At 51.1% G+C, this 24,426-nt stretch overlaps 1 protein-coding gene across 3 annotated transcripts in view; it reads left to right on the forward strand.

Annotated features, from left to right (window-relative positions):
- The window catches only part of GTF3C1 (general transcription factor IIIC subunit 1), a 71,438-nt gene that overhangs the window by 14,029 nt on the left and 32,983 nt on the right, over positions 1–24,426 (forward strand). For 2 of the 3 annotated variants that reach the window (XM_057748760.1, XM_057748762.1), the window contains 8 exons: positions 12,035–12,187; positions 13,837–13,952; positions 14,991–15,306; positions 15,895–16,112; positions 19,031–19,167; positions 20,270–20,423; positions 22,901–23,004; positions 24,017–24,201. In XM_057748760.1, the coding sequence (XP_057604743.1) occupies positions 12,035–12,187; positions 13,837–13,952; positions 14,991–15,306; positions 15,895–16,112; positions 19,031–19,167; positions 20,270–20,423; positions 22,901–23,004; positions 24,017–24,201 (1,383 nt within the window). The remainder of the gene's footprint in view (positions 1–12,034; positions 12,188–13,836; positions 13,953–14,990; positions 15,307–15,894; positions 16,113–19,030; positions 19,168–20,269; positions 20,424–22,900; positions 23,005–24,016; positions 24,202–24,426) is intronic. The other variant, XM_057748761.1, reaches the window with a different exon arrangement.

A 24,426-nucleotide genomic window follows, 5' to 3' on the forward strand; every position in this document is an offset into this window, starting at 1 on the left:
TCATTCTTCAGCCGGTATTTTTTAAGTATGATCGCATTTTCTAGCCCTGCAAAGTAGGTGGTATTATCACCATTTTACAGGTAAGAAAATTAAAGTTAAGAGATGCTAAGTGGCTTACGTGAGGTTAGGCAATCGGGAAGTGGCGGAAGTGGGATTTGAACCGTCTAAGAAAGTTAAACTAAGGATGTTAGACTATGAAACTTTAAAAACCTTCCGTAGTCCTTTATTTTTCTCAGTTGATTTTTATCCCATGCTGTTTAACCCCTCCTGATTCACCAAAGTCGTTTAAAAAACTGAGGGTCAGCGCTTTCAGTAAAAGATGACAGAAGGAATAGATGTGTTTATCTGCACTCTTCCCAACTCCTCTCTAGTGGTGACAGGGATGTAAAAGGAATAAACCACAAGTACAAAGAGAATAGGACAGGAAGTGACAGCAGGCAGAGTTGTCTACATTTTTGTGCTCTAAGGCAGATGGACAAATGGTAACTGACCGAGCAGACTGGGAAAGCTGAATGCCTGTGCAGGGCAGTAGCCAAGTGGACACCTCAGACTTGAAATAAACCAGGGACGTCTGAAAGCACCATTTTGGGTGGGGTTAGAGACAAGAGGATCGGTTTATAGTCTGTGAAGAGCCATTGCACCCCCAGGTCCCCTCTGCTACTTGGCATAGCCAGGTAAGGAGCCCTTTCCCACAAAGACAGGGGTCTGGACTTTGTGGCTTAGCAGTCTTTCCTTATTAGTACCTTCAGCAGTTCCTCATTCCTGGACTTAGGAGGCTTTGAGACTCTCATACATGAGAAGCAGCTGGGGACAGGGCACAGTGCAGATGACTGGTGATGTGTGATCATTTCTATACACTACAAGATAGGTGTCTTCACTGCCTTTCCCCCTGTGGCCTCTAGAACACTGGCAGCCAGGCTTACAGTCCCCGAGGCCAGAGGCTGGAGGCTTCTTTTCTATAGAAACTGACCAGTCCAAGAGAAAAGTCTTCTAGATCCTGAAATTTAGGGGTTTCCCAGCGAAATAGCTGGCCCCTGCCTGCTCATCCTTCATGGAAACCCACACAATGGCAGCCTCTCCCTTTCTCCTCCCCACCCTGCAAAACACAGGACTTTTAGCGTGCAGCAGTATTTTAATGAATCATTTTAATGTTTCACCAAGCATCTGAGAACTCTACCATGAATGTAAGAGAAACACACTAACTTAGGAGATAGCAGCACAGTGAGGAGCAGAAGGAAACAAAAGGAGAGAGAAGAGAAAATACTGCACCCATGAAACCAGGGCAAGAGGCTATAAAGGAGGAACATGCTGAAAATAAGAAAGAGCTCTTGGAAATGAAAGAAATATGACTATTGTAATAAAAGGTTTAGTGGAAGGAAAGATAGTGAGATAAGGTTGAGAAAATCTCCCGGAAAGAGTAGAAACTTAAAAGGGATGGAAATAGGAGAGTAAGTTGAAAACAAGAAGCTGAGGCCTAAAAGATCCATCATCCACACAGTAGGAGGTCAAGTTCACAGCAGGAGGAGGGAGTGTGTTCAGGGGAGTAGAAAGGAGGAGGTGATGGGAAGTGACACAGGGGATTTTCCCAGAAATGAAGGATGGAAGTTCTAGATCAAAAGACCTTGCAGATGTCTAGCATGATGAACGTAAAGAAACCCACACCAAGATCCAACAGCCTGAGACTTCAGAAGCCTGGGGCTGAAGAGCCTCCAGGGAGGAGACATCAGACTTCCCAGTAGTAACCAAAGCTGGAGACCTGTGAGCAATACCATCAACTTTATGAAGGGGATGGACTTTCACCCTGGAATCTTCCCATCAACAAGGTGTGAGAATAAGGACATTTTCATACATGCAGATTGGAAACAATTCATCTCTCATCTCCCAAGTTCCCTTTTAGGAAATTACAGGAGGATGTTCACCGTCAAATGACAGGCTAAGCCAAGAGATAGGAAAGCATGGGGTTCAGGAAGAGGGGGCACAAGGGAAACGCTGGGGAGACGATAAAGGGAAATCATGGTGACCGACGCCGGCGGGACGGAAGTCCATGTTGCCTGGTGCCTGTGAATGTGTGTAGGGAAAGCCGTATGCTGGCAGACAGTCTGAATGTGAATAAGTGGTGGGTACAGAGAAAGCCAAGCAAATGGAAAAAAGTTATTCATGCCAAGTTAAACTAAAAGGTGTGTAATTTTAAAAAGCTCAGGGCCTATGTGCTTGACTTTGTGGACATAGCGAGTAGCCTGTGGCGCTGGCCTCACTAACCGCTCCGGAGAATGTTTGCTGAATGAGGACAGACTGCGGTATCCCCAACACTTAGCTTGGTGCCTGCAGGGGGGAGGTGGTATGATTGCTGACAGAGCTGCCAGTCTGAAGGAGCTGTATCTCTTCCTTTACTTCCTCATTTAGTTAACAGAATCACTGCCCACCCTGTCCAGCTTCCCTGTGCCCAAGTCCTGTGGAGGAGATGGTAATACATAGATACTACCACACAACAGGTGTGTAAAAGGCAGGCGCCCTTGGAGGTAGGGAAGCCCCCCTAGGGCAGACTTCATCGTTGAGTGTGTTAAGTGTGGGGTAGATGTGTGACTGGTGGGATGACTGGGATTCCTCAGGAGCAGGGGTGGGGAGCATCAGCCTTTAAGTAGGCAGGAAACCAGGAAGCTCCGCTGGGTCCTGAGGCAGGGAAGAAAAGGCTCCAGGAACTGAGGAGTGTGCTGGGAATTCCTACCTAGCATTTGACTTGGAAATATGATTATCTGAATGCTTAAAATATGACCTGTGGATCTAATAAGCATTTTTGTTTCCTGACCTATTGAAAGAAAGGCATTAAAAATAAGCAGACGAGTAATTGTTTAAAGTAAAGAGAACTAAGAAAGAAACAGCCTTAAATAACTTTTTTTTGCTGGGCTTTTCCTCGGCTTGAGGTCCCTGGAAATTCAAACTAGCCCCTTGAAACTAACAGACACCTGAATGGACTTTGAGGTAAGACAGTCTGGGTTAGAATTCTTTTCCTGTCACTTCCTGTTGGGGTGTCCTTCAAGTTTTGACCTCTCTCTGTCTCAGTTTCCTCATCAGGATTATCAGGAATAATAATATAACTTTCCAGAGCATCATGGCGCTTACAGTAGACAGTGTACACAGAGCAGGGCCTTTAGACCACATCTGGAAGTGTATTTTGTTGGCCTCATGGTGTTTGTTTTAATTGTAGTTGTTGGCGTTTAAAAATCAGAAATTTCACCTACAAAGTCAGCCTTTCAACTTCTCTGCAAAAATAAAACTAGGCAACATTGAACTGCATTTCTTTAATAGCAGTTGGCAAGGCAGAGAGGTACTACCCCCTGTCGAGGGGACCCACCTTCCCCGTTCGCCAAGGGCACCCTGCTGTTTGACCCACAGCTGGCTTCATTCTGGGTATGTCATCCTCCTGCCTCTTGAAGGTGTGTCAGGTCACACTGTGGGTGGTCCTAGTTTTCCAGAGGCCCAGTGCTGGGAAAAAGTATCCGCACAACTCAGCACAGGCTGGGTACTAAAGATGGCAGTGGTGAAATTGAGAGGGCAAATAACTAAGACCATGAGACGACAGTTAGCATTTTTAGATTGTCACACACACGCGCAGTGAGCCCTTTCTGACCGTTCAGGAGGTTTATCTCATCCCCATGTGATCTTGTCACCACCTCTCAGCTGTTGAAGTTCATGGACAGGCTTCCTCTCACTTCCCCCGCAGGGCATGTCTTGGTTATTTATCTGTGTGACTTTTTCCCACGTAAGTCAAGAGCTCCTTGAGGGTGCTGGCCCCACCCCTCACATACTTTTTGTCCTTAATGTCTGTGCATTGTCTGCTGGGAACAGAGTAGGTGCTAAGTAAATGTTTAGCAAATTTAATTTAATTAGGTGCCCCTTCAGTGACTTTCCTTGTGCAGGAGACAAGGGATGAATGCACAGTTTTCAGTCTTTTCTTGCCTTGAGCTGTGTCGTCCCCGTTTGCAAAATTAGCATAAAACCTTCCCTCCAAGCCGTTATGGAGTAGACAAGACTTAAATAATAAATAAAGATGATGTATTGCTTCATGTAAATTTACAGGTGCACCTGGATACATATGAGTTGTTTCCAAAAGCCTGCGAAGAGTTTGGATTTCGGCATATTTCAAATGCATTACATACAGAAAGCTGCAGTGATCTGTTTTGCGAAAGGCAAAAAAGCCTTGGTTACAGTTACCCTGAACTGATCTGTGTTGCAAATTTGGATTATTTTCTTTAAGTGTTTAGTAGTCATTCTGTGTTTATTAAATTGTGCTGAGAACAGAAGGGAAGAGAAATAGAAGTTAACTTTGTAATCCCTTGGAAAAGGATCACAGTCGGAAGCAGTTGACAGAAGTCGGGCTCCCTGGGGCTAATGACTGAGACAGGACATTTAGCGGGTTTCCCAGGTTCAGTGGCAAGGTGAGTCCAGCTGTGAAGAGGATGGGATGGTTCTAGCATCTATACCTCCCTGTTTATGATGTGGACTCTTCCCTCTAAGCTGTTGCCCTATGACTCTTCAGAATAAAAAACATGTTCAACAAGACTGCAGGACAAGATCAATATAAAAAATCAGTTATATTTCTATACCTTTGTAATGAACAATTGAAAATGAAATTAAGAAAACAGTTCTGTTCACAATAGCATCAAAAAGAATAAAATACTTAGGAATAAATTTAATGAAACAAGTATAAAACATATACTCTGAAAACTACAAAATATTGTCGACAGAAATTTAAGATCTAAGCAAATGGGAAAATATCCCGTTCATAGGTCAGAAGACTTAACATTGTTAAAATGTCAGTACTCCTCAAACTGATCTTCAGATTATAGGCAATTCCTATCAGAATCCCAGCTGACTTCTTTGTAGAAATTGATAAACTAATTCTAAAATTCACATGGAATTGCAAGGTACCCAGAAAGCTAAACCAGTCCCGAAAAAGAAGAATCCAGTAGGAAGGCTCACACATTCTAATTTCAAAACTTACTGCAAAGCAGTAGTCATCCAGACAGCATGGTACTGGCACAAGGATAGGATTTAGAGATTGATGGAATAGAATTGAGAGGCCAGAAATAAACCCACACATCTGCGGTCAACTGACTTTCAGCCAGGGTGCCACGACCATTCAGTGGAGAAAGAAGCCAGTCACAAAAGGCTATTACTATGTGATTCCATTTAGGGGCGAGTCCAGAATAGGTAATCTAGAAGTAGATTAGTGAGTGCTTAGGACTGGGATGGGGGCACAGAGGGATGATAGATAAAGGGTTTGAGGTCACGAAAATGTTCTAGAACTGACTTGTGATGGGTGCACATACCTGTAAATATACTAAAAAAACATTGACTTGTATAGTTTAAATGGGTGAGTTGTGTGACATATGAATTATATCTCAATAAAGCTGTTAAAATTACAATAAAAAATAAAAACCAAATTCAACAAAGACAACAGCAAACTAAATTATGGTCATTAAAATGGCAAAAGGGGATATTTAAAAGTTTACAGTAGGATTAAAGTATACAAGCTAAGAAAAAAGAGAAATGAGCTGTACTAAGAAGGATTAAAATGCAGCAAAATAAATATAAAGGTTTATAAGAGCTTTGAAACCAGAAAAGTGGAATTAAAAAGACTGAAGATCAGAAACACAGGATAAAGAGTGAGGATAAACATGAAAAGGATAGAAGATGATCGGGAAGGTTTAAAGCCTAGAAAATGAATGGTGCTAGAGGGGAAAACAGTTCCAACAGTTAAAAATAGTGAGATTCCTTTAAGTTAAAAGTGACGAGATTGATGAAAGGACACTAGCTAAACTATGAAGAGTAATTACTACCATTAATAATTATGATGAATAAAAGAAACAGACCTTTTAACCTGGCAAAAGCTATTAAAGGCAGGAGCTTAAAAGTAGCGAAAGGGCTAGAATACCCAGTGGCATAAATTCTGGGCCTTGGGTGACTTCACTCAGGATTGGAGGTGGCTCTCCTGAGCGGGCGCAGGTACCTGGGGGGCACCCTTGTGGGAAAACAGTGCTTTTCCTCCGTGTCCTCCCAGGAGGGAACACAGGCTCAAGCCTGTGGGCCGCTCCATTGACCCCACCCCCACCCCTCGCCCCGAGCAGGAAGATGGGCCTGCCTGGGCTGTGCGTGGAAAGGGCGGGCTGGCGGCAGGTGGAAGGGCGGTGGGGGTTGGGGGAGCAGGGGCAGACAACTGTAGACGTGCCGTGGAAGGGAGGGACTGGCGACATTGTCCTTCGAGAACTTTATGGTGTAGCCAGCTGATGGTTTGGGGGCTTGGGGGATGAGATGGGAAGGCTCCCTGTGCTTGGAAGAGCCCAAAGGCGAGTGCTGGGACTTGTGAGCACAGGGCTGGCCTAAGGTGAGCAGCTTGGCCACAGAGGGGTGCTGAGCGGCCTCTCTGCGCAGTGAGCTTTCATTTTTGAGTGGCGACTGGCTCAGAGCCCTTGAGAAAGGCCCGCTGCAGTCATCCTGCCCATCACTGCGGTCCCCACCCCGGCCTTTCCGCCTGTCAGTCACGCTCGAAGAGCCTTGGGGACCTAAGCTATCTGTACAGAGAGTTTGGGAGGTGGTACTTGCACCAAGTATCCAATGATGACGGAACCTCTAAGACCAAGGCTGTTTCCACAGCTTCCTAAACCTGTGTGAGCCCCTGTGTGTGCTGTTGTCAGGAGCCTTGCACAGCCAGAGAGACCTTCGATCTGATGGCTGGTCTTAGGGTGTGAAAAAGAGGAAGGGGCTGGGGGAGATTCTGCACTTTGTTAGCCATTGTGTGGTCAGCCTTGAGGTGGGGGAGGGGCGGAAGAGCCGTGGAGAGAATTTGCCGGGCACTGAGCCAAGTGTTAGTTCTTTGACTCTGATGCTTTCATCACCCCATCTTCTCGATGCTAGGTGCTACTCTTTCTCTTTATTTCACTGATGAGAAACTAAAGGACAGATCACTTGCCCAAGGTCACAGAGCTGGGACGAGCTGGTGCGGGGAGTGAGCTCAGAAAGTGTGGCTCTTGAGCCTGCAGCCATCAGGCCCCTCTGCCGCCCCCACCTCCCTCCCAAGAGGCTGGGCCTGACTGACAGGAAGTGGAAGCTTCTGAAAGGACCTAACGCAGTGCCCCGCTCATCCTAGGTGCTCAGTAAAGATTCTGTCCTTCCCTTCTTCGTTTCTGGGTCTTCAGGACGTCTGAATTAAGGCACTTTTCATGCTAAGCTGGCGCTTGTCCTGGGTCGCTGACACAGAACTGCGTGGTTCCTTTGTGCAGAAGTGCTGACCTTAAGCACGCCGCGTGTTTTTGTGTGTTTAAAATGCCTAAAACTTTGTGTGTTTGGGACCATGCGCAGTGATCTAGCTGGTTGTATTTCTCCTGCCTTCTGTTCCTGGAAAGAAAGCCCTGCACCCAGGGGCCAGGGGTGGTCATCAACAGGCCCGCGATTCCTCCAGGGGGGGTGCAGGGAACCAAGGTGGCAGCTCAGATGGAGTGACAGGCCATGTTCACCTGCGGGAGTCTGCTGGCCGGTCTCCCTGTGGCCTCTTCTGCTTCGACTTCAGCTGCCTCGTGCTCTAGAGCAATGTCCTTAAAAATGGCGAGCATGAGGGACTTCCCCGGCGGTCCAGTGGTCAGGACTCCACGCTTCCACTTCAGGGGGCCCGGGTTCGATCCCTAGTCAAGCTGCACAGCGCAGCCAAAAATAAAGAAAAAAAGGCAAGTATGAACTGAAGGGGTTTCAATAAAAATCAAAATTCTGAGTCTGGAAAAACTCTAGAACTATGGGAAATGCATAAAGGGCTAGTGAAACAGATTCCATGTGGTCCCTTGGAGTCATGAAGCTCAGGCTGCCCTGCACCCCATCCTTTACCTGCTTCATCTCCCGCCTCTCTCCCCCAGCCCCACAAGACTGGCAGTCTCATCAGCCCTGCTTGGCGGGCGAGTCAGTAGAGGCTGAGGGAGTTCGACCAGCTTGCCCAGGTTCCCACACCAGCCCTGGAAGAAGAGTCCAGATTCTTAACCGCTGTGCAGTCTCGCTCTCTCTCACGCAAGGTTTTCCGAAAGAAAGATGCAAATGACGCGGCGTAAGGAAAGGGAAACGTTGCTGCCGTCAGTGTGTTGAGAAAGACCACAGACAGACGCAGTGTGGGTGAATGACCAGGGCTTTCCTGTCTGACGCCTACAGAAACAAGTGTAGTTGGGTTCAGGGCAGAGAAATCAGCTGTGCTCAGAGGCAGGCAGAGGGGCAGACCCCACGGCCCCGAACCTCACCAGCAGCCACCTGGATGAGTCATGCTGGGCCTTCTAGAAGCACAGCAAACTCCTGCTCAGCCCAGCCTTAGAGACTGGGCGTTGGAACTCTGTCCTCCCCTTCCCCCAAGTCACACCCTCCTTGTTGGTCTCGGGGCTCACAATTCCCAGTGTGATTGCAGCGAGCAGCCTGGTCCTCCTGCGTCACCCTCAGCCTCCCCCAGCCAGCGGCCTACCTGTCCAGGTGCCTTCCTGAGCCCCATGCTCAGGACCAGAGCTGGGGCGAGTTCCCACGCGACCCAGGAGCCACGCCACCCTGACCTTGTGGGGCTTTCCTATCAGGCAGGAAGTGACCAACCACCTTTAGTTCAGCTCCTGTTTGTCATGCCTTTGTGCAGTGCTGGGTGCTGATACTCCTTTAAGAACAACTGCTGTATTGGTTGAGAGTCAGACAGCCTGGGTCACATCCTAGCTTTGCCACGTCACAGCTCCGTCGCTTGGAGCAAGTCCCTTAACCTTTCTGTGCCTCACCTTCCGCGTCTGTTCAGTGTAGTTTACAGGGGCCTGCCGGCCTCAGATCGTGAGATGTGATGGGTTAATTTATGTAACGCTCACAACACAGTGCCTAGCCCAGGTCCGTGCCAGCCTCTGTACAGACATCATCTCGGGTCACGCTGACACTAACCCTGTTGGCAGAGAACGCCATCATCTCATTTTACTGAGTGGGGAACAGGGAGCTACAGGAAGTCATCTCCCCAGAGTTACAGACCTGAGGTTGAAACCCACGTGTGCCCGACCCGGGAGCCTGTTTATCCTCACTTTGCCTCTGAGCATCCTCCCATCCTGGCTGTCGGCAGAGGAGGCAGCTGTGCCATCGGGAGAGGGCTCTGATGGGGGATGCAGGTGGGAACAGTTACCGCCTTGGCGTGAGGACCCGCAAGCTGATGGCTGAGAGCGTTTTCCTTTGTTGCCTTAGAGGCCATGAGTGTACTAGGAACGTTTCTCCTCTTCCACTTATGCTTACTTGGAAGGCTGTTCTGTGTATCTTTTCTTGGCTAATGAGCCCCTTAAGGAAGTTATAAAAGCGTGGCAGAAATAACGCTGGGCTCTTGCCTGAGGGCGTGTCGGTCTGCCTCCCTAAGTGCTGCATCTAGCTGCTCCTTACTGGGGGGCGGCCCTGGCCCCGGGTCACCCGCTGTTCTCGGTCACGCCGACATCTTTGAATTAGGAGCTAAATGTCATCACAGGGTTAGGACCTGGGCTCCAAGGCTGGACTGCCCGGTGAATCCCAGTTCCTCACCTGCTAAGGGCTGGGCGTTTGGGCAGATCCCTTAGCTCCTCGTGTCCTCAAGTATGAAGCGGGGTTGGTGGCCCACCTTCTAAGGCTGTGATGAGGACCAGCCTCTATAACCCACCGGTAGAGTTTAGATCAGCGTCAGGGACCTGGCAGGCGTCCAAGGAGTGGTGGTGGTTTTATTGTTAGGAGCAGGCAGTCTCTCTGTGAGCACCAGCGCAGAGGTGGGAAGGGGGCTGAGGGGCTTGGGAGTAGCTCAAGGTAGAGGACAGAGGATGACCAGGTGGGGAGTGGCTTGGGGGGGCCAGTGTTCTGCCCGTGTGCTGGGGGTGCTGGCCACAGGGAGCACCTAATCCTGGGCCCCGGAGCCTTGAAGTAGTTCTCACCCATTCAGATGGTCCAGGAGTCCCCTCGTTCCCAGATCTCCCCTCCTGGCAGGGAGAGGCCGGGGCAGGTGCCGGGAGCAAAGCGCAAAGCCGTGGAAGCAGGAAGGGAGGACCAGGCAGGTGCAGAGGGAGCCGAGGTCAGGGGGCTGTGCCAGGGTATGGGCTTCATGTTTCTTCTCATGGAAAGTCAAGAACTGGGGGATTTTCTCTTATTGGGAGGAGGGGAGGGGGACCAGCTGGTGCCTGAGCACTGCCAAGACTGCCCACTCATCTGCTCACTGTCGGCCCCGGGCCAGCCCTCCGAAGGGTTCTGGTGGGTCAGCCTCCACGGACCTAACTCTGAGGGTCAAAAAGTCTGAGAGTTCAGGGACCTGAAATGCTTTGCTGTTTGAAGTTCACCTGCAAACCACATGCTGTGTCCCCCACCTACAGAGAATCCCCTGCTGGAGTCGGGGTGGTTGCGCCTGCTCTGCCTGGCGTGGGCGTTGCTCACGCCTTTCACAGCGGGGCCCTCAGTGGCACAGCTGCTGCTCAGGAGGCACTGGGCTGCAGAGACCAGCTTTACTGCCACCCCTCCTTGCCCTGGTGCCCGAGGCCTCTGCACCTAGGTGTGCTGATGGAAGCTGGTGGAGAAGCCGTCGGTATCCCTGCTGTAACAATTCCTGCAAACGTCGTGACGTAAAACAACACAAACTTGTTATTTTATGATTCTGGAGGCCGGAAGTCTGTCATTGGGCTAAAATCGAGGTTTCGGCAGGACCGTGTTCCTTCTGGAGGCTCTAGGAAAGAATCCATTTCCTGGCCTTTTCCAGTTTCTAGACTCCTCCACCTGCCTTGGTTGGCTTGTGGTCCCTTCCATCTTCAAAGCCAGCAGCGTAGCATCTTCCAGTCTCTCACTCTGATCCTCCGGCCTCCCCCTTACAAGGACTCTGTGATGTTATACTGGTCCCAGCCAGATATTCCCGGATAATCTCAGAATCCTTGACCACCAGCACCATGGCAAACAGCCTTAACTTAATCGTGCCTGCAAGTCCCTTTTGCCACGGACGGGAACATAGGTTCCAGGGATGAAGGTGCGGACCTCCTCGAGAGGTTGTTGTCCTGCCTCCGTGCTGTCGAGATCATAGGATATCGTAGTCGAACCATCTCTTCCACATCAGAGACCTGGGACCTGCCCGAGACACTTAGCCCCTGTCACTTACAAGCTGCTAGGAGTTTGGGCAAGTTAGTTAACATGTCTGCACCTCAGTTTCTTCATCTGTGTGCCTCCTAGTGTTGTCAGGATCAAAGGAGTTAGCACACGCAGTGTCGAGGTGTTTTTGCTTTCCCTTGTGCCTCTCTCGTGTTACAGCCACAGGCGTGAGCTTGTTGTTCTCTCCACATGGTGCTTCCGTGGGTCGCGTACAGGCACGGTGTGGCTGTCTGAAGGCAGGCACTCTCCTGCAGCGTGTGGTGACTTCTCTGCGTCCCGCCCCTTCTTCCCCGTCATCGTGTATATGATGCATAAAAGCTGGGTCTACACAGAGTTCTGTGTGGATCTCTTGGATTGGCAGTTTTGCCTCTGTTTCAGTTATTTTCTTGGAATAAATTCCTACTCTTGGAATCATGAAATTAAAGGCTCTGGAAAGGTCATAGAACTTGTTCACACTGCTGCCATGCCTTAGTGGCAGTGGGTCTCAGCTTAAAAGGGAGAAGATGTGTTTCATCCTTTGAGCGATATCTCCTGCCTGCCTGCGGTGTGCTGGGCACTATTCTGGGGGCCGGGGTGGTGGGGAGAGAGGGGATGGCGATGGAAAAAGACAGGCACGTTTCCTGTAGTCATGGAGCTTGTCTGGAGCAGAGGCTATTTATTTAACAGGCCCAACATGGGACCTCGTTATTCCTTTCATTTGCATTTCTTTGTTCACTGATAATGTATTTTTTTTAAAAAGCAATTTAATGGAGTCAATTTTCAGATCTTGTGCCCCAAGGTGTGTAGTTGTAAATACTCCAAACTCGATGCTGTGTGTGGTCTTTCTCGGGGCCTCTGGCTCTGCTGAAGCCGCCTCCCCCAGGCCGCCCTGATGTGTCATCACGAAACCGTGTGCCTGTGTTCCCAGGGACCGACGTCATGGTGCGCTGCCTCAGGCTGCTGAAGGAGTTTAAGCGGAAGATGGACGACGAGGACGAGGACGAGGAGGCCATCTCCAAGGCCGTGCCTCCGGTGGATATTGTGTTCGAGCGTGACATGCTCACGCAGACCTACGAACTCAGTAAGTCCCATCCTCCCACCTGTGTACACGGGGTTCCCCAACTTTGAGTCGAGACGTGTTTTGGTCACGTGTCAAAAGATGGCCCTGATGTCAAGAATGGCACACAGCGGGAAGCCCCACGGTTCGCTTAGGGTTTCGACTTTGGGGTCAGCTTTAAGTTTGAATCCTTGCTCTGCTGCTTGTCCGCCAGCTGTGAACTTTAGCCAGGCCCCTGAGCCTCAGTCCCCTCATCTGTAAAATGGGCATATTATCTCCCCCAGCATGTAAGAGGATTGGATAAGTAGGATTAAAGCATGTGGTATAGAGCCTGGTACATAGAAAGCACTAAAAAAAAATTGCGATTAATATTATTACTCAAAGATTTGAGAGTCACCCACCAGCTTCTAAATTGGTCTGGAATCATTGCAGGCTGGGGATTGTCGTGATGAAGGGGGGAAAAACATGTCTCTCTCCATTCCTCCCCCTTCCCCTAAATCCCCTAACATCCTTGTAAGACAGCAGTGACCCAGTGCCATCCATGGTGTGGCCGCCGGTCGCCGTGGAGAGGAGGACGTCTAGAGTAGAGGGTGAAGGGCCACAGGGGATCTAGTTCAACCAGTGGGTACGAAGCCACCTGGCAAGTCAGCCCAGCCTTAAAGGAGGGCTGTTGGGCTGTTTTTATCAACTCTTCAACATCTCTCGGGATGGGTTCCTCAGAGCACAGTTTGAGAAAAGCTGTCCTTAACCCTTTCATCCCCTCTTTTCGCATGTTACTAGTTCAACACATCCTAGCCACCGCTTTCCATTCTGCTGTTCATTTTTATGCACGAACAAGGTAGCAAAACTGCCTTAATTCAGGTGGGTTTTGCCTGGCCGCCTCAAGTGCATGAAACATCAGGAAACAAAGGGGAAACTTTCTGAACAGTCCAACAGTGTTGCCCCGAAGTCTGCCCTGTAGTTGCTGTATTTTACTGGAGGGACTCCCGCCCACTCCCACCCCCACCCCACCAGGCTCCTTCCTGGAGTTCCCAGTCCCTGAGTAGTCGAGTAAATTTGAAAGGGCTCCTTAGAGGCAGATACGGTAATGGCACAGCGTGGAGCAGGGCAGGAGCTGACACACAAGACAGAGCAAGTAATAGAGCACAGTTGTCGACGGATCATTTATTACAGGGCCAAATAGCATTATTTGCTTCCGTGGCCCCTGCTGGCCGGCAGCTGTTATGGGATAATGCAGTAATCGGTGTCCATCGTGCTTCTGAGTCCACCAAGAAAGACAGGGAAGTGAAAAAAGTCCTTCATTAAAAATTCTTTCGATGCTTTTTAAAAGGCTCAATTTAATTTAGCTGAGAGAGTTCCTTCACGTAGAAACGCTCACTTCCTGCTGCAGGATAAAAACAGCGTCCCTGGACCTCAGTGGATCAGGCGTCCATCGCTTGACCTTTGCAGCTTTGACGTGGAGGCCTCAGCTAGGGAGCACTGACGATGAGCCACAAGTCCGAGTGTTCAGAGTCTTGGGCGGGGAGGGCAGGAGGAGGCGGGCGTTTTATTCTGTTTGTCGGTTTCCCCGCATTGAAACGTCTGTGCTTAAAAAAGGTGGGTGGGAACTGACCTGGCTTGTGCAGGGCGGCTCCTCGGTGGAGGCTGAGGTTCAAGTGTATTGCTTCACGCAGTTGAGCGCCGAGGCACAAAGGGCATCTCCCAAGCTGAGATCCGAGTGGCTATGAACGTGGGAAAACTGGAAGCCAGGATGCTGTGCCGTCTCCTTCAGAGATTCAAAGTCGTCAAGGTAACAGCGTGCGTCATCCCGCGGTTCCCTGTCTGCGGACGCGAACGCGGCACGGTTCTGAAGCGCTGTCTCAGACGTCAGGAGCCCGGGTCCGCCTGTCGTCTCCGTCAAGGAGGCAGACGGCTGCTGGGGGCCGAATGCAGCCCACACGTGCTGCCCTCCCTGCCCGCCGTGGATTTTGTTGGGTTTTGCTTTTTGAAAATCGAATGAGTTGTCAGCATTGAAGTCAGCGGGAAATGCTGCAGCCCTGGGAGGAGGTCCCCCGCTCACACGGGGTGTCAGCTGAGGTGGTGCCTCCGACCGCCCCTTGAGACAAAGCGGGGGCCCCCAGGCCTCAGTCCCCACCCCACCCTCCCTCTCATTTATGTTCTTTGCCTGGGTCCTGGGGACACCGAGCTGGCTAACTGTGCCTCGGATCCCCTTTTGGGACCCAGAGCTGCCGTCTCAGCCTTCCAGGCTTCGCTCCCTTCTTGCCCACTTTTTGGCCATTTTGCTGGAAGGCAGTATTGCAGTTGAGCTAATGATTGCAGGGCACTTAGCACTGTCCTTGGCATGTGGTTGGTACATGGAAGGTGTTACTCTGTCTGCCATTAAGGGCAGAAAGCCCCTTTCCCCTGTTCTAGAGGACAAAGGGGAGTAGGTAGGTGACAGTGGCCGAATGGAGCTGGCGACCTCCAGGCCCAGACTCCGAGGCTGGGACAACAGTTAGGAACCGTCGAATTCTGCTTATTGACCGTTTCTCGTGGGGGGTTTGTGGAAGGCCAAGTTTGGGGCCTGCCCAGCAAGGAGCTCACGGGCTCCTAGAGCAGACACACAGTCAGGATTGCTTCCTGTGGAAGCAGGACCTGAGGGATGGTGAGATGGAAGAACCCGTAAGGGAGCATCTTGAGGGGCTGAGCTGGGGCCCAGGCGTGAGGTGGAAGACACCCTGGGGAATGTGGGATAACAAGGAAATAGATACTGTAGACCCCTGGTCACCTGAGCACCTGGGTGTCCCAGCATCCTCTGCAGTGTCTTAGACACATCTGTCCCCTCCAGGGCTTCATGGAGGATGAAGGACGGCAGCGAACCACCAAGTACATCTCCTGCGTGTTTGCAGAGGAGAGCGACCTGAGCCGGCAGTACGAGAGGGAGAAGGCGCGGAGCGAGCTACTGACCACCGTGAGCCTGGCCTCGGTGCAGGAGGAGTCCCTGCTGCCCGAGGGGGAGGACGCTTTCCTCTCTGAGTCCGACAGCGAGGAGGAGGGCGGCGGCAGCAGCAGCAAGAGGAAAGGCAGAGGATCGCAGCGGGACGCGAGGTCCTTTTCCAACAGCAGTCTCAGGACTCAGCCTCACCACTCCACCCCAGCTAAGGGTAGGGGTACACTTGGAGCGGGGGGTTGGGGGTGGCAGGGGGATGCATGCCCTCAGTCTGAGCCACTGCCTGTCCCGCCTGGCACTGGGGACGTTCAGTCCAGCAGACACCTGAGGATGGCCTTGGTGCTGCACTAACCAGGGACCTGTTGGTGTCACATGCATCACATAATCATAAGCTTAGGAGACGCTTGCGTGGCCTGCCTCCAGGCTGCTGGCAAGTCAGTTCTCCTTAGCAAATGTTTTGTTTGTTGTGTTATGTTTTGACTATTAAAGGGGTGGAATTCCCTAAACTTCTATGCCTTTCCCTCCAACAATCCATGCAAGAATCCCTTGGTGGTTTTAGGTTAGTTATGGAAGACTTTTCTTAAAACACGTGGAGGGTGGTGCTGATGACAGATCTGTGGTGGGGAATGGGGGATGGGGGGACGGTGCGCTGCTTGCTGGTCCACCGCCCTTGTCTTAAACGGACCACGTGGATTCCTTTGGCCTGTGTGGCTCTGGTCAGGCAGCTGAGCGGAAATGCCCCTCTCGCTTTCCCCTGGATGTGGCCGTGGTTTATCCGTTCTGTGCCTGTCTTCCACCGCAGGGGGGTGGAAAGTCATCAGCCTTCACCCGTTGAAGAAGCAGTCATCTTCCTCCCCAGGAGCTGCTGAGGAGAGAGCCTCCCGGAGCTCTTTCAGCGGCAACAACCCCCCGGACACCAGCAGCTCCTCAGACCCCGGCGTGTCCTTGGGCTCCCACTGCATGGAGAATCACAGCGGCGACATAGCCGTGATCGAAGAGGTCAGGCTTGAAAACCCAAAGGTGAGTGCCCACGGGAGAGGGTGTTTCCTCCAAGAAGGAGCCTGTGGCAGGTGGATGTCAGCCTTAGCTCTTCTGTGCTTAAGAAACGCAACAACAAGGACGTCCTAGGTGGCACAGTGGTTAAGAATCTGCCTGCCAATGCGGGGGACACGGGTTCAAGCCCTGCACCAGGAAGATCCCACATGCTACGGAGCAACTAAGCCCGTGTGCCACAGCGATTGAGCCTGCGCTCTAGAGCCCCTGAGTTGTAATTATTGAGCCCACGTGCCGCAACTTCTGAAGCCCATGTGCCTAGGGCCTGTGCTCCACAATGAGAAGCCTGTGCACCACAATGAAGAGTAGCCCCCACTTGCCGCAACTAGAGAAAGCCTGCGTGCAGCAACAAAGACCCAACACAGCCAATAAATAAATAAAAATAAATTAATTACTTAAAAAAAAAGAATCACAACAACAACAAAATCACTAGTAGTAGAAATGCTGCATGGTCAGGCAGTGGGTGGGGGCTCTACAGGGAGGAATGCCGTACTCATTTACATACCGTGGGGCCCACCTTTACCAGGCCTCATCTGCACTATTACAAGGTTTTAAAATTGCCAACAACGTACTCTTTTTACATAAATTTATTTTGAAGGGAAAATGTGTATGGCTGCTTTAAATCAGTGGTTCTCACTTGGGCTGATTTTGCCCCCCAGGGGACATTGGGCAATGTCTGGAGACATTTTTGGTTGTCCCAAGGGGAGAGGGTGCTACTGGCACCTCGTAAGCAGAGGCCAGGGATGCTGTTAAATGTCCTAGACTGTGCAGGACAGCCCACAACAGAGTTATCCAGCCTGAGGTGTCAGCAGTGCTGAGGTTGAAAAACCCTGCTTTAGATGAAATGCCAATATCATTTGCTATAAAAAGAAGGGAATCATAAAATAGATCTGATAAAAAGAAAACTTTCTTAGTCCATTCTGGTCAGATACTGTTGTACTTCACAGTGTTAAAGAATCAAACCAATACTTTTTCCTCAATGTAATTAGGATTAAAAGGCAGTCGACACAGGAACGCCTATGTCAATATGTGATTCAGTTCACCCAGTGCTGTCCTTAGTCACTGGAAAGTGCCTCAGATACAGCCAGTGGCGACTCCATCACTCAACACAGAACAGACTTGGGATCAGGGTGGCCTTTGATGCTGTTGCCGCTGTTTGGTTCAGGCTTCAGAGCAGCCCTGTAAGCCTGAACCAGGGGCTGTGGTCCAGGGACAGGCGAGCAAAGCCCCTGGGGACTGAGGGACTTGCCTGCTCAGTTAGTGACAAAATGAAGGTTAGGACCCATGACGTGGAGCTCCCACCCTACCCTGCTGCCGTCTCCTATGTCCAGTGTGGAAGCCTGAGCTTGGGTTCTGTCCCTACAGCAGGAGTGATGGGGCGTGGGTTGGGGGAGGTTTTCTGTGGAATTTTCTAGAACCTTCTAGCTGTATCCTCTCGTTGGATGCCATGACTCTTTATCAAGTCGTGATTGGTCTTGTCTCCACCTGGAGTAGCTGGGCCTGCCGGCAGGCGGATCCCACCCAATTCCAAACGGCTTTCCCTGCCATCCTGGCCCCACCACCCCCTGTGTACCCCCTCATGAGATTCACGTGTCCCCAGAAGCATGCTCCCTCCAGGCCCTGCACATCCTGCCGCTCGCTTCCCAGCCCAGCTCTTTCTCTCCCTCTTAAAATCTATCCCCAGAGTCCTTGTCCTTTTTTTTGCCTACTTGCTGAGAAGAGGGGCATGAACGGTACTGTCTGGAGGTCCCTTCGTAAAGCGTGTTTCACTTTGCTCTCCAGCAGCCCCGTGGAAAGCAGGCAGATTTCCTCACGTGGTTCTGCTCCAAAATATTTGCTCTGAAATGCAAGCTAGCACCAAAGTCTTTCTGCCGCCCTTGGGCCCCTTCTTGAATCTGTGACTCTTTCACCCCTTGAGCCTCTCCCCCTTCAGAAAAGAACCTAGTGCCAGTGTCAGCAGAAAGTGATGGGACCCCGGCCCGAGGCACCTCCTCCAGCGGGTTCTCATTCCCTGGAAGCGCTTCTCCAAGCAAGGAGGGCATCCAGCACAACAGGCCCTGGGGCCGCCAAGTGGAGTGAGTTGTGTGGAGTGATTTGCCAAGAATGTGATAGGGTTGGGATTTCCTCTCCCTTCAGGGCGTGCATTTGGGCTTTAGGGTATGTGATCCTAGGGCAGATGGGACACGTTCAGATTCCAAGCTCCTGGAAGCCAGAAAGGAGCCACAAGGAGAGAAGTGGGTGTTGAAACAAGGGTTAAGGAAGGCACCTGTCTGTTCTCCCTCCATCAGTCACTCATCCTCATTCACTCGGAAGCCCGCCTGTGCGTCTACCTTACGTTCCCAGAGAGGCTGCCCGTGGCTTCCTTGACGTGGAGGCAGAAGCCCGTCCTGGTGCACGTTCATACCCTGGGACCTTGTACGGTGGTTTTGCCTCACTGAGCCCTGGTTTCCTCTTCTGTAAAGTGGGAACCGTAGTCATAAGGTGGTTGAGCGTTCTGGATGAAGAAGGCCCCGTAGGGTGACTGCAGGGAGTGGCCCTCGGTCTGACCGTTTCATCCCTTCCACTGCGGAAGAACCAAGTGAGAACTGAATGAATGTGGTCCCTTCTCCAGGAAGGGCTGGAGTAGATGCATCTGCTTTCTGTTCTGAAACCAGCTGATCATCATGAAGGTCTGGGATCCTCTTCCGGCAGATGTCTGTGCTGTTACGAAGCATTGAACTGGTGGGGCCGTGGGGTCCTACGGGGGCAGTAATGCCCTTGACTTTTCTTCCTGAAACGTGGGGAAGAAATTCTGTAAAGGGGGAAAGCGTACCAGCAGGAGTGGGGTCTGGCCCCCGAACCTTGCTGAGACCACAGTTTTGTCATGCTTTCGGTCCCTGTTACAGGAGAGTAGCAGTTCCCAGAAGACTGGGAAGCACGGCCCAGGCCAAGACAAACCCCACGAGACTTACCGACTGCTGAAACGCAGGAATCTGATCATAGAGGCTGTCACCAACCTCCGCTTAATCGAGAGCTTATTCACGTAAGGAGTAGGCTGTGTCTGTCTGTCTGTCTTGCATTAATAACAAATCCCATGTCAGTCAGTCTTCACCATGCACAGAAATGACCAGGAGACTTTTGCATCTCTCTTCTGCAGTACAGATTCTCATAGCCCTTTGTGATAGAAAGGATTTGGAGTCTGTATGATTTGAAAAGTGTAGACATTGAGGAATATCTGTACACTTGACAGGGAGAGGATAATGAAGCAGGAGGTAGAGGTCATGGGGAAAGTGCATTTGTCTTGCTCCTTCCTTAGGAATTTGGCGCTTAGGAAGGGGTGAGAGGAAACTGAGGCAGGTAATAGCATCGGTTTAGAAGTATTTTGTCCAAACAAAATCTTGTGTGAAAGCAAAAATAAAAGGGACACGTGTGGAGCGTCTGTGTCTAGGGTTCGGTGGAGGCTCTGCTTCCTGGTTTGGTCCTTCTAACACCCTGTTACCACCACGTCTTGGGAGGTATCCTTGGGCTTCTTGGCAGCCAGCGTCGAAGCCACTCAAATGGAGGGAGCCTTACCCTTGAGTCAAGGACGTGAGTTCTCTAACAAGATACTGCTGCGTGGGTCTCCTCTTCTGTGCAGTTGGCATGGAGCTAGGTGTTCCTAATGTCCCTTCTGACCCTGCCATTCTGGACTGGTGATTTAGAAACATTGCCTTAGAGACTCAGTAAGATCTAGAGAGAAGATATATGAGGAGAGGAACCAAAAGATCTGAGGGTGTCAACAGCGGTAAACTGGAACATTTCTTAGCTAGATGTTGAATTAGCATGGGGACTCAGTGAAGACAGGTTTCCATCACGGAGCTCAGTTTCCCTGCCATCGTTGTCACAAATCATATAATCTCTTTAGTTCCTGGTGAAAGGCTAGGAATGTAAAGCTGCTGTGAATGGTGGCTTGGCTTTAGCTAACTCATTTATCACACAGAGAGATGGTCTTTGCTATCTCAAGTCATCCTTGCAGTGGTGAAACACCCTTTTACTCTCGCCTCCTTTCTGCTGGGTCCCATTAGGCAGGTGTCTGTTGTCTGGGTTGAGAAAGGCCTTCCATGTTGAGACTGGGAATATAAACGGCTTATTTTGTGATGCCACAGGATTCAGAAGATGATCATGGATCAGGAGAAGCAAGAAGGCGTGTCCACCAAGTGCTGTAAGAAGTCCATCGTCCGCTTGGTGCGGAACCTGTCCGAGGAGGGCCTCCTGAGGCTCTATCGGACGACGGTCATCCAGGACGGCATCAAGAAGAAGGTGAGCACTCAGCCAGCCCGCCACATGCTGGGCGTTTTCTCACCCAGCTTCTCACTTGCTGTACCTCGGTTGTCCTTTGTTGCCAACAATTTGGAATTTCCCATTATGCCTCCTCCTTGGGGCAACAGGGATTATCCCAACTTCCTGTGGAAGCTGGAAACAGAAAAGAGGAAGTAACCTGCTTGGATCGTAGAGCAGCCCGTGCAGCCCAAGGCAGCTGTCCCGCCCCACAGCCGGCCTCGAAAGGGAGGGTGGAAAGTGAGCACATCCAAGTTCAGCTGAGTAGCATTGGGAGAAATTAAGCAACATTTAGAAAGTGGAAAACTTAGACTAAGCAGCAAGAATGGTATCCACAGAAATCTGAGGAAACACATCCCAGAGGCAAGGATGGCGGTGACTCCATTAGCAGGCACTGCTGGGTCGTCCAAGGGGGACAGTAGATCTCTTCTGTCTCAATTTATCTGTTTCTGTAAAATTTAAAGTTGGGGGCCATCCCCATAGCAACTGTAGCTCAGCGGCTTTGCACATATTCTAAGGCATAAATTTTTCAGCGTCGGAGTCATTTGAGATACCGCCTGGGCGTTGGGACTAAAGGGAATGGTGCTGCGGGGACAGGCATTTGTAATTTCCTGACCTTTTTTTCTGACTGTGTTTTAAATCTCTGCCTTAAGAAAGCTCTGCTTTGATGTTTTGTTTTCTTAATAAGCTGGCAAGGTCACTTCTGGTCTTTTTTATGTTGTGTTGTTTTTTGAGACCTTTGAAATTTGAGAAACACAAAGCAGTACCAAAAAATGACTTAAGAAACTCCGTTTCTACCATTCCAAGTTGGCAGCTCATCAGTTTTTATATCTGCCGTGAGTCCCCTTGACCTTGCCCCTCTCCCTTCCCCAGCCAACCTGCCCCTCGTCCCCCTAAGTGTGGCAGGAGGTCCTGGCGCTGACCTCTCTCCCTGGGGGATGCCAGTCCAGCCAGTCAGCAGCAGTGTCTCTGACTTCTGTGGTCTTCACAGAGCAGGTCTTTCAGATGTGCAGCCTTCTCAGGGCAGTACCAGAGGGCAGGAAAACCTCCTCCAGTCTAGGAGTGAAGAGAGACTGTGTTTATATAGATATATAGGTATCTGCCGTGTCCCCCGAGCCTATTTGGTCCCATATCCACCAGGTGATACTGGAGGGATTGGGCAAGGAGGTTGGGATGGGGAGCAAGTGTCCCAGGTAAATGCTGAGGATCAGTGCCCAGTACTGGGGGCCTCCTGCCACAGGGTACCCCTGTAGTGGCCTGTTGGCCAGCTGGAGAGGGCCTTTGTACGGTGCATCTCCCTGCAGAATGAGCTTCAGTTTCTCGGCAGCACTTTCTCTGGCACCCAGAGCGTGTGCTGCTGGCGGGTGGCCCTCTGATCTACTGGAGCCACGCTGGCTGGAGTCGCTGTGCTGGCACCCGCCTTTTGCCACTGCCCTGGTGTCCTACCCTGTTCCTCGGGAAGTTGGCCCGACCATTTGGCTGTGGAAAGTGGGGAACTAGGAATGCTTTGTGTTTGCACCCGGCTTTCAGATTCTCTGAGGTGTTGCCTAACTGTATCTCATTTGAACCTCACAAAACCACAAAAAAAAAGTTGGCAGGGCAGTGGGGAAGGGTCCCCATTTCCCCAGTGAGGAGGAGAAGAGAGGGAGCCAAGTGTGGCCTTTTGGAGTCATTGTCCGGGCATGGCCACCTGTCCCCTGTGACCCGTCTTCTTTCGGGCCATTTTGGGCATGAAGCCCGCTGGCCAGAGTTACCCGTTGAGACAACCTTACCGAGCTGTCTCCCAGGGCCCAGGCCGCCATGCCTGCTGTCTCCACACAGCTGCCACACGCCCGCGCTGCTGCTCAGCCACACACACAGTGAGGCCCATTTGTCAGCCTAGTTATCACTCGTGAAATGATCACCACCTCAGTGTGGAGCCTCAGTACCTTGGAAAAGCGAAAACAACAAAGGCAGCCCCAAACCCTCTGCCAGTTTGTTTAGAGGTGCAGCTGCCGGGAGTCCCCCGATGGCACTCTCAGCGAGGGGAGATTAATGAAAGCCGCTTACCTCTTCCAGATGGAAGCCCTCAGGACGCCCGAGCAGCTGTGGGAAATGCTCAGCTAGCAGGAGGGGGCGTCGGGAGCAGCCCCCCAGGTAGCAGCCGGGGCCGGTGGGCCGTGACAGCCCAGCTGGGGGGCTGCAGGGCAGACCGCGCTCTCTCCAGGGCAGAACTCCTCACCAGTCAGAGCAGCACGTTACGGGTGGCAGAGCTTCCTGGCTTGGGCACCTGAGGGATTTTGATGCCAGAAACTGTAGGGGCAAACTGCTTAGCGTTTTACTTCGGTTTCATGACTGCCTTTTGGAAATGTTAATGACAGCAGGTGTAACCAGGGTTCCACCAGGGAGCCGAGCTGTGGAACGGAGTCTCCCCTGGCTCCTCCCCTGCCCTTTGGGACCCCCCCGACCTCTCCCTGCAGGTGGATCTGGTGGTACACCCGTCCATGGACCAGAACGACCCTCTCGTGAGAAGTGCCATCGAGCAGGTTCGTTTCCGGATGTCCAATTCAAGCACAGCCAACAGGCAAGTGGCAGCTCCCGCGGGAATTCACAGTGACGCTGCCTGGGTCTGTGTTTCAACCTGAAGCAGTTTCCACAAAAGCCCTTTATTTATACTTGTATGAGATCAGTGCACTCACTGGTTTGGGGTTTATGGTTCGTGATCCCCTAGTCTCAAAAAGGATCAATTTCTGGAGTCTTCAAGAGAAAAAAATCCTAACCTTTTTTTTTTTTTTTTTTTTTTTTTAATTTTTATTTTACATTGGGGCATAGTTGATTAACAATATTGTTTCAGGCGTACAGTAAAGTGATTTGGTTATACATATACATGTATACGTATGTATGTACATATACATTAAGTTATACATGTATCTATTCTTTTTCAAATTCTTTTCCCATTTAGGTTATTACAGAATATTGAGCTGGGTTCCCTGTGCTGATGTTCTTAATTCTATTGTCTGTAATAGGGTGTGGACAGAGTGCTCCAAGTCTTAGGCCCTGTGACATATGAGACTTGCCTAGTTTACAATATAGCTCAGAATGATTCCAGTTGCCTTTCTGAGGTCTGCTCTCCTCTTGTTCATAAATCCCCTCACGCACCGAGAGAAAACTCGGTGGGAGACCGTTCGCAGTTGGGTTTAAACTAGAGGTGGGCCTGGGCAGGCAGAGGGCTGGGTCTGGCTTGCAGAAGTTGGTGTGTGTGGCCGGCCCTGCCTTGGCCACAGGTGCTTTGAATCAGTCGCTGATTAATTTCACGTCACATTCCTGATTTCTGGCGCTGCTGAACGCGTCAGAGGACCCAGCACATTGGGCTACCTTTCTAACAAGGGAGCAGCTGCCCCATAAGTGGGGATACACGGTCCAGGTCACCCCCGCACATCTAGTACCCTGACACATTTTATCCGTTTACATCCCCTGTTTGGCCCCTACAGGCAGTTGATTTGAAACCCCGAGGCCACATTCTCGAGGACAGACCCTGTCCTTTCTCAGCCCTTGCTTTTTTAACATACTGTTGCAATCTTATTTGTGAACTGCAGGGTTAAAGTGCCCCAGCCTCCAGTGCCTCAAGGGGACGCCGAAGAGGAAAGTCAAGAGAAAGAGAGCCCAAGAGGATCGGGAGACTCCCAGCCGAATGCGTCCTCTAAACCCGAAAGCGGGCGCGTGAAGAAGACGGATGAGAAGATGGGCATAACGCAGCTGAAGAACTACCACCCTGTTGTGGGTAAAAAGCGGCTTCTTGTCCGGGTCTCACTCTGTTTCGTGTGGCATCGTGAGCCGCTTGCGGTTCCACATCCGAGCCCTGGGCTGCAGGCAGAGAGGCAGGTCTCAGCACACCGGCTGGGTCGTGGGGGCCTGGTCACGTGCCAGCATCAGGGTCCCTGTCTGCAACATGGGGGCGATTGTTGCCCGGCCTACCTCACAAGGCTGTTGCGAGGCCGAGGTGCCG

Source organism: Hippopotamus amphibius, chromosome 9 (genome assembly GCF_030028045.1).
Source record: "Hippopotamus amphibius kiboko isolate mHipAmp2 chromosome 9, mHipAmp2.hap2, whole genome shotgun sequence".
NCBI classification, from domain to species: domain Eukaryota; kingdom Metazoa; phylum Chordata; class Mammalia; order Artiodactyla; family Hippopotamidae; genus Hippopotamus; species Hippopotamus amphibius.